This window comes from Stegostoma tigrinum, chromosome 16, assembly GCF_030684315.1.
Source record: "Stegostoma tigrinum isolate sSteTig4 chromosome 16, sSteTig4.hap1, whole genome shotgun sequence".
Classification (NCBI taxonomy): Eukaryota; Metazoa; Chordata; class Chondrichthyes; order Orectolobiformes; family Stegostomatidae; genus Stegostoma; species Stegostoma tigrinum.
Window position 1 is genome coordinate 36,607,258 of NC_081369.1, and position 20,157 is coordinate 36,627,414.

Here is a 20,157-nt window from a genome sequence, read left to right on the forward strand (position 1 = left end):
AGCAAGTTCTGCTTTTGTTGCCATTGGTTCTTCAGGCTCAAAATGTTAAAAGCCAGGATAGAGGTTAATTCTGTTTCATTTCCACTTGCAATTTGACTCAGTCCTTCTTGACAGAAGTCCCACATTGGAAACAAAGAGAGGAATTTCTGGAAATGCTCAGCACGTCTGGCAGCATCTGCGAAGGGAAATCAGAGTTAGCATTTCAGATCTGGTGATCCTTCCTCAGAACGGTGATAACTCTGATTTCTCTTCACAGATGCTGCCGGACCTGCTGAACCTTTCCAGCAACTTCTGCTTTTGTTTCTGATTTACAGCATCTGCAGTTTTTTCAGTTTTTCTAAAAAAAAAAATCACAGATTAGCCTCAGAATAGGGTTGAACTGGGAAAAATTTCTTCTCTCAGAGTGAAAGTGTTTGCTTCAGACTGCTGTGGGAGGTTCATTCGCTGAACATGTTTAGCAATCAAGGATACAGGCCTGAATTATTTCATTTGACAGGATGTGGGCATAGCTGGCTAGGCCAGCATTTACTGTGCATCCCTAATCCCCAGAGGGCAATTAACAGTCAATCATATTGCTGTGGGTCTGAAATTACATATAGGCCAGGCCAGGTAAGGATGGCAGTTCCCTTCCCGAAAGAACATTAGTGAATGACCTATACTTGCTCCTATTTTCTTAGGTTCAGTATTTTAAAGGTCCCCAAATTGACTACCTGGCAACAGGTTTATTCTGAATGGAAAGGTTCACCTTTTCAGCTTCATCTAAGATCTAATGCAGTTGAAGGTGTATTTGATATTAACTCAGAAATGTTGCTGCACTCACTTAAAAGGTTCAATCATTTCTTCTGTGACAAAATTCAAGTAATTCCTAAAATGAAAGAAAAGTTGCATTAAAATCTAAAAAAAATTCTGGCAGAACAAAATCAGTCAAAATTATTGCTAAATATGGTAGATTTTACAAGTCTACAGTCCCAAGGTTACTTGAAAAGCATTTTGCAAAGCTACAACCAAGTTTTAATTTTAACACTGTATTGAGAGATTTCCTGAGCCAGGCTTCCTGAAAACTGCCACTGGAAACAAGACAAGAACACAATGACAGTTGAGGGAGCTAATTAAAGCTATTGAAAATACTGCAATAAATATTCAGTACTCAGCTGCTTTTTTTAAATGAGTAGGGGAATGAATTTGTTCACATTACTATTGATACGAGTTTCCTCTCTACAAGAGGAAGATTTTTTGAACCACATCAAAATGGGTGAAACCTTTTGTGCTGTATATCAAACGAAGGACAGCCAAGGAACACAACCAATAGTCTGTTATTGACAGAATTGCAGCTAGCCATGAGAAGGCAGAGCAGTAGAAGGACGTAGCTCATAGGAGGCAAAATGTTTGGCACAGGATATATTGGCTAAGGTGTTTCCTTAATATATCAGAGTAGCAATGTTTCAGAAAGCTCAGGGTAGTATGTGAGATAGCAGCAGGCGTTTATAGTTTTCAATAAAAAAAAGTGATCTAATCCCAGCTGGACATGCTTTACCTGTGACAATCAAAATAAGCACTACCGCAGCTTCTTTGCCTCTAGATGCAACCAGGGATCTACCAGAGATTCTTTTAGGATTTTCCTGTCAATGGACCACAGACACAAGTATTGGCCTGGGAACTGTGTGAACTTTGCCTGCAATACCAGTCAGAATTAATGAATGTTCAGATATGCATCATTAGTTGGCTGATGTGCAGGGGGCATTCAATTTGCACTTACATGGCAATCAATGAGTTCCCAGTTCAGCCATAAGTACTGTTTTTAAAAAATATGGTCATAAAATGTAGGCTGTTCTGGCCATCCAGCTTTATTTGCTTCTCCCTAACTGTTGTTTAGGAGATGGTGGCCAACTGCCATAAACTGATGCATACATAAGGTGTAGGTGCTCTCAGTGTAATTCGGAGGGGACTTCCAGAAATTTAACTCAGTGATATTAAAGGAATAATGAGATGGTTTCAAGTCTGGAAGGTGTATGGCTTTGTAAATGTACTTGTAACTTCGCAAAGTTTCCACTCAGGCAACATGCAGATGGTGGGCAAACACAAAAATATATTTCTGTGATCATGCATCATATTCCAGGAGAGTTGCTATGCTGCTTTTATCATGTTAAGCTCCCTGAATATTTTGAAGTTGAAAACAGACTTAAAGTGTAGCTGTGAGGTGACAAGGGACACTCACTTCAAATGCAGTTTGCCACACACATCACTGACCAATGAAGACTGACTGTGCTACAATAAATGCTACATGACCACTAGATGTAGTTCAAATACATGATGAATATGAAGCCCTTCCACATGCAGCAGCCAGGATCTGCAAGATGGTTGTGGTGTGCTTTCCTCTGCATAATAGTGAGGATAGAACTGCACAGGGAATAACGTGTAACCCACAGGTTATCAACAGGTAAATTTTGAGAAGAATGAGAATCAGCAGGAATTATACGAAGGAGGCAATGCAACACCAGCTTCTCAAGCTGCCAGGGAAGTCTGCTTTAAAAACTTCAGTTGGTTACCAAATTCACGCCCAGCCTTCCTGCAATCCAATCCTGAGCATCACGGACACAAAAGTAGTCCTGCAAACAGCAAACCACACCTTGTAAATCCTCTCATTGCTCTCCATCAATTCATGTTTTCTTATTTGTTACAGATAGGGATAGAGCATACTGGTAGTGTCTACCTGCACTCATGTTTTCGGATACCAAGCAGGATACAATCCTATATATGCCTGTGATGTTCGGGATTGTGCAGTCTCCTTAAATGAACAGGCCAGTTACATCATATCTTTTTTCTTCTGCTTCAACCCTTAATTGTATCTATTCATCTGTCTTTGTGTGAATGAGGAGTCAGAATCAAGGGAGGGTTTAAATCATAGACATTAATTAGATTACTTGGTTGCTTAAACTTTGCTCTGCTAAAGCTACTGTATTATTAAAATTGTTAAATCTTTTGTTTAAACTATAAAAGTAGTGTCTGATATCAGTTACTTACAAAGTCTGGTGATAGCTGTTCAGAAGGTCTGATTAGGAACCACTGGAATAATTCATTAAGTATTTTAGTTTTACTATGTTGCAAAGGCAAGGATAAGGAGGGTTCTGAGGAAGGGTCACCGGACCTGAAACGTTAACTCTGATTTCTTTTCTTCACAGATGCTGCCAGATCTACTGAGCTTTTCCAGCAACTTCTGTTTTTGTTCCTGATAGGGAGGCTGATTTGACTGGGCTGGCTGCCCCTGTGTTTTAACAGGAGAAAAATAACTTTGCACTTTTCATATTGATTAGATATTTCAAAGCATTTTAATGCCAACTTTGTGAAAGGTAGTCACTGTTATAGGAAGGAAGGCGGTTAACTAGCACTTGTCAATTTCCCAATCATTCAGCTTTTACTGATGATGTTTGAGAATAAATACTGGCCAGGACACTAGGGATCATACTTCCACCCTTCATCAAAATATTGCCATGAGAGGTTTCACATCTATCCATACAGGCAGGCAGGATCTTTGTTTAAAGTTTCAACCAACAATAATGAGACTTTCAACAATGCACTGCTTCCCTCATACTGCAATCAGCTTTCAGTTTGATTTGTGAGTTCAAGTCCTGGCCTGGAACTTGAACCTATAGCCTTGTAATGCAAAGTGATAGATTAGTGATGGGAAAACATGCATAGAAAGAGAAGAACTTACAAGAGTGTAGAAGGAGTACTGTGACAATTGGTTTCACAAGGGGATGTGGTAATGCACACAGCAAGATGTAGCAGCTGTACCCACTTTTCTGGAGCTAATTACAACATGAAAATACAGCCTTTGAATCAGGAGAAAGCATATTGCTCCTGCTGATGATCCGTCATGTCTTCATAACACTTCCAACTCCAAGATTTATCTTTGGATTTGATTTTCAAAAACTGGAGTTGAGATTGCAACAGGTAGATTCACATGAAGCTTAAGTAACCTCAAAGCCAAACCCAGAACTGTTTGCGTTAGAATGACACTGAAAGAAGCAGCAAACTTATTTCCACATTTTTTCATACAACATTAGAACTAATGAATGGTCATCAGCTGGAACACAAACTCCCTATTTCTCTCTTCACAAATGTTGCCCGAGTTGCTGTGTATGTTATTGTAACTATGTCTTGTTTCTACTTCTGATTTCTGTTATCAAACTGAAATTCTGTTTTTAATTCTAACCTTTTCTGCCAAGTTCCTTTTTAAGTTACACACTACTATGACTTTGATATATATTACTATTCTTTCATCTTTGCTGAATCAGTCGCTAGAATCTTGCTGTTTTCAAACTCAGTCCAAAAACAGCAGAGTTTATGGGAGAGAAACATGAAGATAAGAAAGCCACACAGATCTTTTAGACATTACGCACTTGGCTGGCTGCTAGCAGACTTTCTACCTGAATTAGGATCTGGGACATGGAAGCAAAGGACTGGCCAATTGTAGGCTGAGCTCCAGTGGCAGGTCTCTGACTCCTGGGGCAGAGGATCACCAAGTGGAAAGGTTTTTGTTTATGGGTTAAGCAGTGTGTTGCTGGGTCACAAGGAATGTGCATGAAGTGTAGTGTAGTGTGTGGCTATTAGTGGTCACTCCCTGCCTTTGGTCTAGCTCCTCATGAGTGTAGATCGAGAGACTCCAACCCAAAACTGATATCCTTCCTACGCCAGTTTACCAGTTGGGAGCACCAACTCTTTTTTGTCTGGTCTTCAGCTGAAATAAGGGATTATTTCTTCAGCAGTCATTAATTTAAAAGTTAGTGGTGTAAATTAGCAGCAGGGTAGGGAGGTGAAAGTTGATTCCAGCAAGGAAAGAAAGTCGGTGGGATTGTGGTCTTTCACACTTAATTAAGTTCACTTCCTACCTCTGAGCCTGCTGCCTCCAATTCCAGAAGATTTATTCCAGTGATTTGTGTTCTATGTCAAACCTCAACACAGGGCTATCATGATATGAAATGCAACCATAGAAGGGAAAGGTCCTTACAGGGATAAGCAGGTGACCTTGCAAAACCCACAAACACCCCAACATTGAATAAATCCCATAAATAATGAGCTTTTAATACCAGGGACACACATCAGTCCAAAATATTATCAAGCTACATTAGATTTGGGAGAATCCAGTCAGACCTACTGATTTCTCTGCTGAACTCAAGACAACATTCTCCTAGCTTATGAAGCTGTATTCCACAGCTTATGAAAGGTACCCTTACAAAACATGCTGAAAATTACACATAAATAGACTGAAGTGACAAAATGGATAAATCTAATTTATGTGAATGTTTTCAAAGACTGAATGATTTTTAAAGTTGGAGGTTTAAGGTTGGAGTCTCTCTCCAAAAACAAGACTAAATTTCTTTCAAAACTACCTATTGCATAAGCTTCAATTTCTTATGTGGTAACTTGTTTAACAACTGTATTATTCTACCTGATTATTTTCTTTTTCTCCCATATTCCTGAATAAAACTTGAACCTTTCAGTAAAATTTTACTGGATCAATTTTTGTCAAATCTTCCACAGTCTTAAAAATAAATTCCTCTGTTCATATTTCCGTCTCAATACCTATTTGGATACAAGAGACATTTCAATTCATGTTCAAAGAAATGTTCTATAAAAGAATGTTCTCAGCCTCAGGCATAAAGTTTCTCTTTCAGTACTTTTACAAAGGATGTCTTCTGTAAACTATGTTTGCAATTGAACATTCATGATTTTCCATCAGTTAAACCCTTTCGAAAGACTAAATGACTGCTAGGAAATATTGAGATTTACTTGTAATCCCAGTGTAGTAAAATGTGCCAATGACCTGATCCACTCTTCGGGAACAAAACATTGTTTGTCTAAAAGGGTTACTTAAATTATTGCAAGACTAATTACATATTGCTTCCAACAGAAGCCTGACTCACCAGCCGCCATAAGCAAATAGACCACTGTATACTGCCAAGACTGCTTTTCCCACATCTGTGGTTGTCCCCTCAAAGACCCGGTCAGGTTTCAAGTATGGGGTGTCTCCTGTATGAAAAAAAAGCCATGGCTATGATTACTTTTGAATTACATCATTAATGAGAAATTAAGCTACTAAGGAAATAATAAATGTATTGCTCGCTACCTGGATTTTTAAAACATCAGCTCAATTCACCACCATCTTAACACTAATTAATGATGGGCAATAAATGCTGGCCCAGCATGCACACCTGCATCTCATGTGTGCACAAAAGAACTATTAAAGTCGCAGAAGAATTTGGTGGATAGAAATTAAACATTTATATGTTAGCAGTGCACAGGGAAATTTAATTACAAAAGCCTACAAGGGTAATTTAACTGAGAAGTTCCCTGACAGAAGTCAGCCTGTCCAGTCAAGAGGGAAGCAATCTGAAGCATATCAGACTAATCTACAAGATCAGGGCAGGGTAATGACTGATTGGATAGAGTCTGGGAAACGTGAGAAGCAATTGTACTCTTCACGGGCAAAAGAAAATGCTGTGAAAATATTTGCTTTTCCTTAAGGCTGTCCTTGCTTTAACTTAGCTGCTAAAAACCTACCTCTTTGGTTATTTAGAGATAATAGCCAATGCTGCAGTCAGAGGTAACACAGCATGGAGCTGGAAGAACAGAACAGGCCAGGCAGCATCAGAGGAGTAGGAAAGCTGACGTTTTGGGTTGGGACTCTTCTTCAGAAAGAGTCCTTTGAAGCACCTTGAACATTTTATTATGTTAAAAGGTACTATGAATATAAAATTGCAAATTGCTGTTAAAGTACTAAACACTTTCTGGGTGCAATAGACCGGATTCTTTTCCCCTTTGTCCCATCTCTATAAAAATTAGAACTAGGCAGGCAGAAGTTGGGTTCAGATTTTAATAGTTTGAACATCTGGCCCAAACTCAACCCATCCGTTTTTGGGTATTAGCATTCAGTACTAAATTATTTTACATTTAAAATCTGTAATCAAGGTCACTACAATGTTCCATCATGAAAAAGAACAATTTTACAATTGAATACTTTTGTAAATAAGAACAGGTGGCTGCTCAATATTTCAGCAGCCTTTGCCACCATAGCTATAGCCAACAGTTGGCCACTCCACTTACTGCTCGAGAACAGATCTCAATAGCATTTCAAAGACAGCATGGCAAAGATTATACAGTAACGCACATAGCCTGTCATCTTAAATGACTTAGACTTGACCTTCCACCCTTTCCCCTCCAGTGTGTCAAAGAAGCAATCAGAGGCAGTACTTTTATTGATGTGCTCTTAGTAAAGGATTCACATAATGAACAGGATATAGAAGACAACATGCAATGTGATGCTGTACAAAGTGAGGGTCCTTCACTCAAAGTAAAGCTAGATTCCTCCCTCCCAGGGTTGCAAAACCCCGGAACCAGACTACACTGTTGGGGAACAGAGCGATATGTTTCCTTTCCTCAGCTCACGGTGGAGTTTAAAAACAACCCCTTGTCAATGTGAGCTAATGCAGCCTAGGCAACCAGGGTCAAAACCCTTTGGATTTGAAAAGAATAACTAGGCTTGTAGAAATAACCTATAGGAAGAAATCAAACTAAGTTGTGCAAAAAGCAAAAAAAAAAACAAAAAATAGCAGCAATGCTGAAAGCACTAAAACCCTGGATATAAAGGAACAGCAGTAGGTCCTAAGTTTGCTTCATCATTCAGTAAGGTCATAGTTGATCTTGTTCCTCAACTTCACTTTCCCAACATGATAAATTCATATCAGTCTGATACCTTATAAAAATGTAAAGAAGAAGTTAGGCAAAATTATAAAGGTGAATTCTTTAATGGATAATATAGAATAAACATATTTGACCAACATGCGTCAACCCACCACAACTTTCTACTGCTCCCATTAGTGCTCTTTCAGTGGCTTAAGTATAGTTGGTGGAATGCTGCTGTGATCAAGAGATGATCTTTTGAGATTCACCTAGTCAGCAGCCATTAGACATTTCAGAGAACCTGGTTGCTGCCAGGGCAATCTGGTTTAGCTGCTCCTGACACTATGGGTGATACTGGTTTTCACTGCAGTGAGAAAGCTTGCTGTGCGATCATCATGAGAAACACACCATGTATCACCTTAATTCTGCTGCTGATCATTCCCAATGTTCAGGAAAACAGCAAATTTCAGGAGACCAGTGAAGCAAGTTCCCTGTGTTAACTGATAATGTCTTACTGAGGAAGCCTTTTTCCTAACCAATGTGATGTAGATTTTGGACACAAGCAGAGCTCTAAGTATGACACAGCAAATCTTTGGATGGCTTTCCAACACATCATATAAATATACGGTCACAACGTTTGTGCAAGTCTGTCCCTACCTCTGAGCAAGACAATCTGGATTCAAGTCCCACCTCCTTCAGAGTGTGCCCTAACATGTCTGAATAGGTTGATTTAAAAATATCTGGAATTACAAGTGCTGAAAAGAGTGGTTATTTTAAAATCAGAATGTGGAACCAAGATTGCCCTCAGTGAGCTGTCTCTTGGGTTGTTTCATTGTTTGCCATTCCCAGTAGTGCGGAGTGCTTGGTCAAGTGATGTAACCTTCTAGCAACACCATAAGCCTGGAGCACCACCCCTCCCACTGAGGTTTCAAATTCAGTTCTGGTGGTTGGCAGGAATTAATTCTACAATGGTGTTTTTCTCATGTACAATTTCACTCCACCCAAAATCTAACTAAATGATGAGCTTGTTTTTTCTTTCAGATGGCCTTATCATTGTATCCAGAGGTACCTGTTTCCTCTGTGATAGTCTACAAACGCTAGCTGACATTCTGCATGAGAGTTAAATTATCCTAGAGAGAGAAAGTGAGAGTTAATGAATGATAGTTGATAAAAAGCAAGGTCCATGTATGGGAGTCCTTCATTTTGTGTGACTGCTGAGAGGAGGATCAAATGAGTTGCAAACAGAACAGACAGCTGTCCAATGTATTATTGGACTGTCATTGTCAGATGTGAAGAAAGCAACAACTGCATCAGATTATTGTTTGTCATCTGTAGGAATATTTTATGGGAATAGAATGCCATTATTGCCTCGTTGTGAAAGCAGTAAGCAATAAGCAAGGAGTATCAGGAATAAAAGTGATGAACTGAGAGCATGGATCAGCACCTGGTGCTATGATGTTGTGGCCATAACAGAGACATGGGTTTCTCAGGGGCAGGAATGGTTGCTGGATGTTCCAGGGTTTAGAGCGTTTAAAAATAGGAAGGGGGGGTGAGAAAAAAAAAAGGAGGGGGTATAGCGCTACTAATCAGAGAGGGTATCACAGCTACAGAAGCTTCCATTGTCGAGGAAGATCTGCGTACCGAGTCAGTCAGTGTGGGTGGAAATTAGGAACAGCAAGGGAGTAGTCACCTCGTTAGGGGTTTACTACAGGCCCCCCAATAGCAGCAGGGAGACTGAAGAAAGCATAGGTCGGCAGATTTTGGAGAAGTGCGGACGTAGTAGGGTTGTTGTAATGGGTGACTTTAACTTTCCCAATATTGATTGGAACCTCCTTCGAGCAGAAGATTTGAATGGAGCTGTTTTTGTAAGGTGTGTTCAGGAGGGTTTCCTAACGCAGTACGTTGACAGGCCGACGAGGGGAGAGGCCATTCTAGACCTGGTGCTCGGAAACGAGCCAGGGCAGGTATCAGATCTTGTGGTGGGAGAGCATTTTGGTGCTAGTGACCATAACTGCCTCACATTCTACATAGCTATGGAGAAGGAGAGGATTAGGCAAAATGGGAGGATATTTAATTGGGGAAGAGGAAACTATGATGCGATTAGACATGAGTTAGGAAGCATGGACTGGGAGCAGTTGTTCCATGGTAAGGGAACTATAGACATGTGGAGACGGTTTAAGGAACAGTTGTTGGGAGTGATGAGTAAATATGTCCCTCTGAGACAGGCAAGAAGGGGTAAGATAAAGGAACCTTGGAGGACGAGAGCGGTGGAGCTTCTCGTCAAAAGGAAGAAGGTAGCTTACATAAGGCGGAGGAAGCTAGGGTCAAGCTCAGCTCTAGAGGATTACAGGCAGGCAAGGAAGGAGCTCAAAAATGGTCTGAGGAGAGCCAGGAGGGGGCACGAGAAAGGCTTGGCAGAACGGATTAGGGAGAACACAAAGGCATTTTAACTTGTGAGAAATAAGAGAATGGTTAAAGAAAGAGTACGGCCGATCAGGGATAGCAGAGTGGAGTCTGAGGAGGTAGGGGAAGCCCTAAATGAGTTTTTTGCTTCTGTCTTTACAAAAGAAACGAACTTTGTAGTGAATGAAACCTTTGAAGAGCAGGTGTGTATGCTGGAATGGATAGAGATAGAGGAAGCTGATGTGCTGAAAATCTTGTCAAACATTAAGATTGACAAGTCGCCAGGCCCCGACCAGATTTGTCCTCAGCTGTTTTGGGAAACGAGAAATGCAATTGCTTTGCCACTTGAGAAGATCTTTGCATCCTCGCTCTCCACTGGAGTCGTACCTGAGGACTGGAGAGAGGCAAATGTAATTCCTCTCTTCAAGAAAGGAAATAGGGAAATCCCCAGCAATTACAGACCAGCAAGTCTCACGTCTGTTGTCTGCAAGGTGTTAGAAAGGATTCTGAGGGATAGGATTTATGACCATCTGGAAGAGCATGGATTGATTAAATGCAGTCAACACGGCTTTCTGAGGGGCAGGTCATGCCTCACAAACCTTATCTAATTCTTTGAAGACGTGACTAGAAAAGTTGATGAGGGTCGAGCTGTGGATGTGGTGGATATGGACTTCAGCAAGGCATTTGATAAGGTTCCCCACAGTAGGCTCATTCAGAAGGTCAGGAGGAATGGGATACAGGGGAATTTAGCTGTCTGGATACAGAATTGGCTGGCCAACAGAAGACAGCGAGTGGTAGTAGAAGGAAAATATTCTGCCTGGAAGTCAGTGGTGAGTGGTGTTCCACAGGGCTCTGTCCTTGGGCCTCTACTGTTTGTAATTTTTATTAATGACTTGTATGAGGGGATTGAAGGATGGGTCAGCAAGTTTGCAGACGACACGAAGGTTGGAGGTGTCGTTGACAGTATAGAGGGCTGATGTAGGCTGCAGCGGGACATTGACAGGATGCAGAGATGGGCTGAGAGGTGGCAGATGGAGTTCAACCTGGATAAATGCAAGGTGATGCATTTTGGAAGGTCGAATTTGCAAGCCGAGTGCAGGATTAAGGATAGGATTCTTGACAGTGTGGAGGAACAGAGGGATCTTGGTGTGCAGATACATAGATCCCTTAACATGGCCACCCAAGTGGACAGGGTTGTTAAGAAAGCATACGGTGTTTTGGCTTTCATTAGCAGGGGGATTGAGTTTAAGAGTCATGAGATCTTGTTGCAGCTCTATAAAACTTTGGTTAGACCGCACTTGGAATACTGCGTCCAGTTCTGGTCGCCCTATTATAGAAAGATGTGGATGCTTTGGAGAGGGTTCAGAGGTGGTTTACCAGGATGATGCCTGGACTGGAGGGCTTATCTTATGAAGCGAGGTTGACTGAGCTCGACTTTTTTCATTGGAGAAAAGGAGGCTGAGAGGGGACCAAATTAAGGTATACAAGATAATGAGAGGCATAGATAGAGTTGATAGCCAGAGACTATTTCCCAGGGCAGAAATGGCTAACACGAGGGGTCATAGTTTTAAACTGGTTGGAGGAAAGTATAGAGGGGACGTCAGAGGCGGGTTCTTTACACAGAGAGTTGAGAGAGCATGGAATGCGTTGCCAGCAGTTGTGGAAGCAAGGTCATTTGACATGCTGGACATGCATATGGTCACAGAAATTTGAGGGTGCATATATGAGGATCAATGGTCTGCACAACATCGTGGGCTGAAGGGCCTGTTCTGTGCTGTACTGTTCTATGTTCTAATACAGAATGTATCATATGAAAACAATAAACATTACTCGAACATTGTCTACTTGTGGTTGGAGGAATGAAACCAGGGAGGACCACATGACACTGACCTAGGAGGTGGAAAAGGCAAAAATCAAACTCAACCTTATCTTCAACAAACTGCTTGCTACAGTTGCATCTAGCTCTGACTGTTTCAGTAGAAGGGACCACCACACAGACTTTGTAGAGACCCTCCATATGTGCCATTTGAAACTACCACCATGTTGAAAGTGATTGATATCACACAGGTTTAACAACTTTGTGACTGGACAGCCCTGAGGCACTATGGGCCATTAGCAACAACAGAATTGGACTCTGAATACAATTTGCAACCTCATGGAATGATATACCCCCCACTCTACCACTACCATCAAGCAAGGGATCAACCTTTCAGTGAACAACGCAGGACGACATGGCAACAGCACACTAGCATTCCTAAAAATGAGGTCTCAGCCCGGGGAAGCTACAATAGAGGATTACTAGCATACTGACCAACATAAGCAGCAAGTGTTAGGAAGGGCTAAGCAATTCCACAAACAATAGATCAGCGCTAAACTCTAAAGTATAGATATATCCAGTTATAAATGGTGGTGGATAACAAAATTTATCATTGGAAATGGAGGTGCCACACTATCTGCATCTCCAAAGATGGGGGAGCTCAGCACATCAGTGCAAAAGGCAAAGTTGAAGCATTTGCATCAGTCTTTAGTCCAAAATGCTCAGTGGACAATCCAACCCAGTCTTCTCCTGAAACCCCAACATCACAGGTGTAGGTCTTCGGCCCATTTGATTCACTTCACATGGCATCAAAAAAAAAAGGTGAAGCCAATGGATTATTTAATGGATTTGAGCTCTGACAATATTCTGGGGCTAGTAATGAAATCTTGTGCTCCAGAACTTGCTGCATCCCTAGCCCATATGGCTCACTACAGCTATAATTCATTTTTATTCATTCATGGGACGTATGCATCGCTGGCTAGGCCAGCATTTATTGCCTAGAGGGCAATTAGGAGTGAACCAATTGCTGAGAGTCTGGAGCCATGTGTAGACCAGACCAGGTGAGGATGGCAGTTTCCTTCCCTAAAGGACATTAGTGAATCCAGATGGATTTTTCCAACAATCGGTAATGGATTCATGGTCTTCAGTAAGCTCTTAATTCCAGATTTTTTTTTATTGAGTTCAAATTCCATGACTTGCCATGGTGGGATTCGAACCAGGTTCCCAGAACATTACCTGGGTCTCTGAATTAACAGTCCAGCAAGAATGCCACTAGGCTTTTGCCTCCCTGACAATATGGAAAATTGTCCAGCTATGTCCTGTAAATGAAAAGCAGGACAAATCCAACTCAGCCAATTACTGCCCTATCAGTCAACGCTCCTTTATTAGTAAACAGGTCATCAACAATGCTACACAGCCATACTCCAATGGCTAAGGCCCTAATTCAGAACATGATGGTAAAAATGATCAAGCTAGTATTCTAGTTTAAAGACATGCATGAGCATGCCTCACAGGAGCACAGAAGTAAGTAATTCTGACCACAGAGTTGCAAAGTCTGGTCAATAATAGAATAAGCAACAGACAAGATCATGTCCCACACCTGACAAAAGAAGGGATAACTGTAAGGTGAGACCTTGTCTCAATAAAAAGCTGGATGGCAATTCTACATCTGTGTCCAATGGTCATCAGCTCAAGATGACAGACTATATTTCAAGCCTAAGATAAAGAATATTAAGGATTTTTCAATGGATTCTCATTAAAAACTGCAGAAAATTTACAGAGAAGACTTCTAAGCTAAAATGAATGACCCATACATTGAAGTGATCTCAACAGTCAATCAGAATGAGTAATACCAATTTCTCTTAGGTGACTTAGCTATACACTAGGGTGAGTGTATAGATCTTTAAATATACCTTTAGTATTGCAACTCTACTGTGCATGATTGTATTAATTGCCTGGATTTTTGAGATTCTCCTTCGGCTATATATCCTCAAATCTAGGAACAAAATTGAAATTGTGACAGCATTTCACATGTGTTTCTGGCTCTTCATCCACTTATTGGCCATGTAATAGAGTTTCTAGAGTCAACAATTATCAAGCAACAATTGTTTAGCAATAACTTGCTCACTGATGCCCAGTTTGGATTTTGTTGATGCCACTCAGCTCCTGACTATATTACAGCCTTGGTTCAAACACAGCCAAAACAGCTGAAATGTGACTGACTGCCCTTTGAAACTGGGGAATCTTTCCATTGGTTGGAGTCATACCTAGTACAAAGGAAAATGATACTAGTTGCTGGAGGACAGTCATCTCAGCCCCATGACATCTCTGTGGAAGTCCCTTAGGGCAATGTCCTGGGACCAACCAACTTCAGGTACTTCATCAAATGACCTTCACTGCATCAAATTGACAAAGGTTGGGATGTCCATAGATGATTGCAGTGTTCAGCACCATTCACATCTCCTCAGATAGTGAAGCCATCTCTGCCTATATGCAGCAAGGCCTAGGCAATATCCAGTTTGGTCTGATAAGTGGCTAAGTAACATTCACACCACAGAACTGCCAGCCAATGACCATCACCAACAAGACAGAATTTAACCAACCCTTGACACTGAGTAATTTTACAATTGCTGAAAGCTCCACAGTCAACAACCTGGGCTTTACCATTGGTCAGTGACTGAACAGGACCGGCCAAATAAATACTCTAGAAGAGCAGGTCAGAGGCTAGGAATACTGCAGCAAGTAAAAAAATCTCCTGACTCAAAAAAGCTTGTCTACTGTCTACAAGGCCCAAATCATAATGTGATGGAATAATCCCCAATTGCCTGGATGTGTGCAGCTCCGAAAGCACTCAAGATCTTTAAAGACAGTACGATGATGTAGGAGAAAAAGAAAACCATTTGGCCCCTTGAATCTGTTCTGCCATTCAATTACGGCTTATTTGATAATGCACAACTCTACTTTGTTGCCTTATCTGCATTGATTGCCTTATTGATTAAAAAGTGTTTATCTTTGTCTCTAATATTTTTAATGGCCTAGACCCGATAGCTCTCTGCAGTGAACAATTCCATAGATATACTACCCTCAGAGAAAAAATTCCTCCCCATCTTCCTGTTAAATAGACAACCCCTTACTCAGATTATGCCTTCTGGTCTTAAGACTCTCCTACAAGGAGAAACAAAGTCTTCACTACTGTCAAGCCTCCTAACAATCACATACATTGCAACAAGGTCACCTCTCAGTCTTCTAACCTCTGGGTACAGGCTCAACATGCACAACTTCTCCTCATAATAAAATTCCTCAATGCCTGGTATCAACTTAGTGGACCTTCCCTGGGCTGCCTCCAATGCCAGTACACCTTTCCCTAGGTAAGGAGCCCAAAATTGTTCATCATAATCCAGGCATGGTATAAAGACTGCCTTGTTCAGTTTTAGCCAGATTTACCTATTTTTATACTCATTCTCACTGAAATAAAAGGTGAGCATTCCATTTGCCTTCCCTAGCAACTGTTGAACGTGTATGCTGGTTTTTTTGTGATTTATGCATGAGGACACCCAAATCCCACTGAATTACAGCTTTTGGCAGACTTTCTTCATTTACAAAAAAAACTTACATAACTTATAAGGCAGCAAGATTGAAAGTAAGCATTTTGTACACCAGAATCAGACTCCCAGAGTGGTGCAATGGCTTCAGAAGTTCACTACCACTGAAATCTCTGTTCCAGAATGCTGCAAATATGGCACCATTTTTCCACCGGATTCTCCGCAATGCTTTGCCTACTCACTGAAGGCCTGTGATGATGCATTTCAGAATCTGGCAATTTTCAGCAAAGACAGTGGCAAATTTCAATGATGCAACATAAAATCTGCCCTTATGATTAACTGTTAAGGATCTGAATTCAACTAGTTAGTTAGAGTCACCCTGTAGTGTTTTGCAGTGGAAAAATGCATAAGCAGATTTTTTGTTTGGTCACAAATCAATCTCACTACGTGCAGCTCATTCTCACAGTTCTAACACTAATTAAAAAGTGTACAGTGAAATAAGCATTTGCTGCTTTATCACTGGCATCAACTCAAAACTAATTCGTGTTGCAGCAGTGTTACAATAACTATCTGACATATCATCATTTCATGATTAAATGCTTCTTGATGGATTTCTCTGAAGTCAAGTATCACTGCAAATTTACAAACGAGATATTTCAAGCTGTATTACTTGACTGTTAAGATTATTTTGGATTGAATATTTTGTTCATGCAGGCACATTTGCCCTAGTAGAGATGTCTCAGCAGTTGACTTTGATTTGTCAGCCGTGTTTAAGTTTCCAAAATCCCAGCAATTCTTTAAATGGGAACACGAAAGCCATTTTATGTCACTAAAGTGCTCGAAATGAAGATGCTTTTGAAACTAACTTATTTTTGCGTCAGTGAGATAGCAGTAGAGGATAAGAGGGACGAATATCAAAAATTATGGATGTATGCAGGATAAAATTTATAGACATCTGCTGATAATTCAGTCACTTTCACATAAAGCAATTTATCTCCAGTAACTCAAAACAACATAAACACGAGGCTGTATCAAATACATACACACTGGGATGAATTCTGCATGTGAGAATTGCTTCATAAAACCTGATAATTGACACTTAGTGTGAAAAATTATCATTGCCCCACCTTTCCAACGTACATTCTTTATATCTTTCTTTCAGACAACAAGAAATGATGACATGGAAAAATTATTATACAAAATCATTTAAACTAAAGAGTTTTAGTGAACACACAAAAGGAAACTTGCTCTTGAAATAACTTCATCATTGTCATTTTAAAATGACAATGTCATAAAGAGGTATAGCATAGGAGATGGCTATATGGCCATTTCCTTTTGTGCTAGCTCACTAAGATTAATTCAACTAACTTATATCCAGTCATTTACTTACGGTCCTGCATATCTTCTTTCTTTAGGTAATTATCAATTCACCTTTGAGTCACAGCTTTCAATGTGCCTCCACAAGTCTTAAACAGCGCATTCCGAGTCTCTTTCATTGTGTTAAAAAAGATCCTCCTCATGTTACCATTGTTCCTTTTGCCAATCACCTTCAATCAACGTTCAGTGCATCTCAAAATCTGTGCAAATGGGATCAGTTTCTTGCTATCTATTTTGTCCAGGTCCCTCATGATTTTAGCGCGAGTTAAATTACTGTGAACAATATCATATTTCTCATATATTATAGCAGATCTGATTACAGTAGGAAGTTAAATCACTGAAGTGCTTACCTTAATTATTTTAAATTTGCCTTCCAGAGCTTTTGATGCAGTATGTTCAAAAGTGATTTCCCACAGAATGAAACCAAATTGGAGGCCGGAACAATTCTCAAAACAGCGAAACAAACAAGGAGATTTGGCAGCTGAATAAACTGTTGGATATACTTTCGCTCACTCCACACAAGGCCAGCTGAATTTAATCATCTATTATAAGAAAGTAAGAAAGAAAGCAAGAAAGAAAGCAAGAAAGAAAGAAAGAAAAAGAGAGAGAAAGAGATAGAGGAAGTCTGTGTGTGTGACCAACTGTTATTTAATGGTGGGTGTAAGCCCTATAAAGGATGGTTTGCATCTCTACATTGGTCAGAAATGCTATTTCTTAATCATTGAGTTTAAAATTTGCAAATAGAAACCAAGTGAAGATAGGATGCACAAGGAAATTCCAAAGGTGCCAAGTGAAACTATTCTCTACTTCTTTTTAACGTTCTTTACCTAATTACATCACAAAACAACTCAACATTTGTCCCATAGCCAACATATGATACCATCTGCAATTTTATAACATCAGTTTGAATTTATATTATTGCAGTCTACCCTGCTACAATAAATAAACTTTGTATATTACCACAGTATTATTGAACACGCCCAATAGGATAGTAAAACTCATGCATCTCCAGACAGCATCATTCAGACAAGAGTTAACATTCAGATTTATGCAGATAGTATGCAAATCAGCCTCTACATCTGTCCTTTTCCTTGACTTTCAACTGTCTCTTTGTTGTCAGTTTGTTTAGCATCAAATCTTGACCAGCACAACTTCCACCAACTCAACACGGAAGCATCCAACACAAATTCTTTTCCCTTATAGTCTTCATCAACCCCCGAGCAATTTCATAGGCTGAACCACAAAATTTGTGCCCGATGACATTAAGCTGGACTTTAAACCACAAATCCTACCTTTTTCTGATGAAGGGTCTCGGCCCGAAACGTCAGCTTTTGTGCTCCTGAGATTCTGCTTGGCCTGCTGTGTTCATCTGGCTCCGCACTTTGTTATCTCGGATTCTCCAGCATCTGCAGTTCTCATTATTTCTGATATAAATCAACATTGTTGCAGAGTTGAAATTGAACAATGTCTTCCTCCACCAGTGGAATCCTCAAAAGAACCCATTACTTTTAGATATACTTACTTTAATGTCCTATTCTCTGGCCTCATAATCCCTTCTTTTACTTTACTGAAGCAACCTTTAATATCTCCAAAATGCTAGCATTTATGTCCGAAGCCATACAAAGTCTCCAATGTTCCGCAATACATCGGTGACATCGTTTTTGTTTAGAAATTACTGAGCAGCTCCAGCTCAGACTAACTCTGCAAACTCCGAGTCCTATAATGACTCAGACAATTTATTTACTCCTCTGCTTCAGGCCTTGTGTGCAGCTGTATTAATTTCACTCTGATGTTCAAAGGTTTGCAGGTTAGGTGGCCTATATTAAATTGCCTTTGATTGTTCAAGATTATGCAGGCTAGGTGGATTAGCTGTAGTAAATGTGAAGTTTGTGGAAAGGTCTGGGAGGGGCTGGGTCTGGGTAGGACGTGTTTCAGAGAGTCGGTTTGGACACGATGGGTCAAATGGCCTCTTTCCACACTTTAGGGATTCCGTGATTGTTACTACCACTTTGTCATACAGGTCCTACTCTACATAACTCTTTCTCTGTGCATCTCTGAAATTATTTCAGAGAGGCTGGTATCCTGTCACAAGTCAGCCTTTATTTGCATGTGGTAGTTCTTGACACTGATCCCAGAGCCAGCTCCCAGGACGAACAAAATATCTGATACTCCTGTTCTTATCTGATAGCCAGAGCTCCCTGATTGGACCAGATTAACCACCCCAATTAGGGAACTCGTATTCTATGACAGAGATAATGGGAACTGCAGATGCTGGAGAATCCAAGATAACAAAGTGTGGAGCTGGATGAACAGAGCAGGCCAGGCAGCATCTTTTTTAGGAGCACAAAAGCTGATGTTTCGGGCGTAGACGTGATGAAGGGACTAGGCACGAAACGTCAGCTTTTGTGCTCCTAAGATGCTGCTTGACCTGCTGTGTTCATGCGGCTCCACACTTTGTTGTCTCATATTCAGTGAGGTCCACTTAACTGCCCTTGTTACAATCACAACATCTTGGTGAATCTCCTCTGCACCCCCTCCAATGCAATTACACCCTTCCTGTTGTGCATTGACCAGAACTGCATATACTACTCCACTTTAGCCTAAGTTCTGTATGGCTCCAACATAATCTCTCTCATTTTATAATCTATGCCTCAACTGAGAAAGGCAAGGGTCCCATATACCTTTTTAACTACCCTATTAACCTTCCCTCCTACTTTCAGGAAACTGTGCAACAAGCACCCAAAGATCTCTCTATTCCTCTGAGCTTCCTCGTCTCCTGCTGGTCATTGGGTACTCAGTGCTTTGTTACTGCTTCTGAAGTGCATCACCTCACATTTCAGGGTTAAATTCCATCTGCCACTGATCTGCCCATCTGACCAAACCATCTATATCCTTCTTTAACATATGGCCTTCTTCCTTACTCATAACCACACGGCCAATCTTTGTCATCCACACACTCACTTACCATCCTGCCCACATTCTCATCTATATCATTGCTATACAAATGAAAATGGTTGTTTTTTGAAAATGTTACGTTAATCATTGATCTGAAATGTGTCCTTAACAAGGTGAAAAATGTATTTAAACTGACAACTTCGTGCTCTAAGACAAAGCCTGAGGATGCTCTTTTCAACATGATCATTCTCACCTGAAATCCTTGAATGCAAGAGACATTGGTGTTGTTTTCTTGTGACCACCAATGCAGATGTTTCTTTGTTAACATTAGGTGTTTTCAAAGATTGAATATCCTGCTCCAAGAAAATTATCAACATACAAAAAGGTAATCTGTTGGAATCAATCATCGGGTTTTGCATTACCATTCAACTTGTTTTATGTCGG

At 40.5% G+C, this 20,157-nt stretch overlaps 1 protein-coding gene across 1 annotated transcript in view; it reads right to left on the minus strand.

Moving 5' to 3' along the window:
* slc7a5 (solute carrier family 7 member 5) overlaps positions 1 to 20,157 on the minus strand; it is a 66,794-nt gene that overhangs the window by 24,484 nt on the left and 22,153 nt on the right. The window contains exons 3-4 of the mRNA XM_048546897.2: positions 5,925 to 6,030; positions 821 to 865 (exon numbers count right to left, since the gene is read on the minus strand). Of these exons, the coding sequence (XP_048402854.1) occupies positions 821 to 865; positions 5,925 to 6,030 (151 nt within the window). The remainder of the gene's footprint in view (positions 1 to 820; positions 866 to 5,924; positions 6,031 to 20,157) is intronic.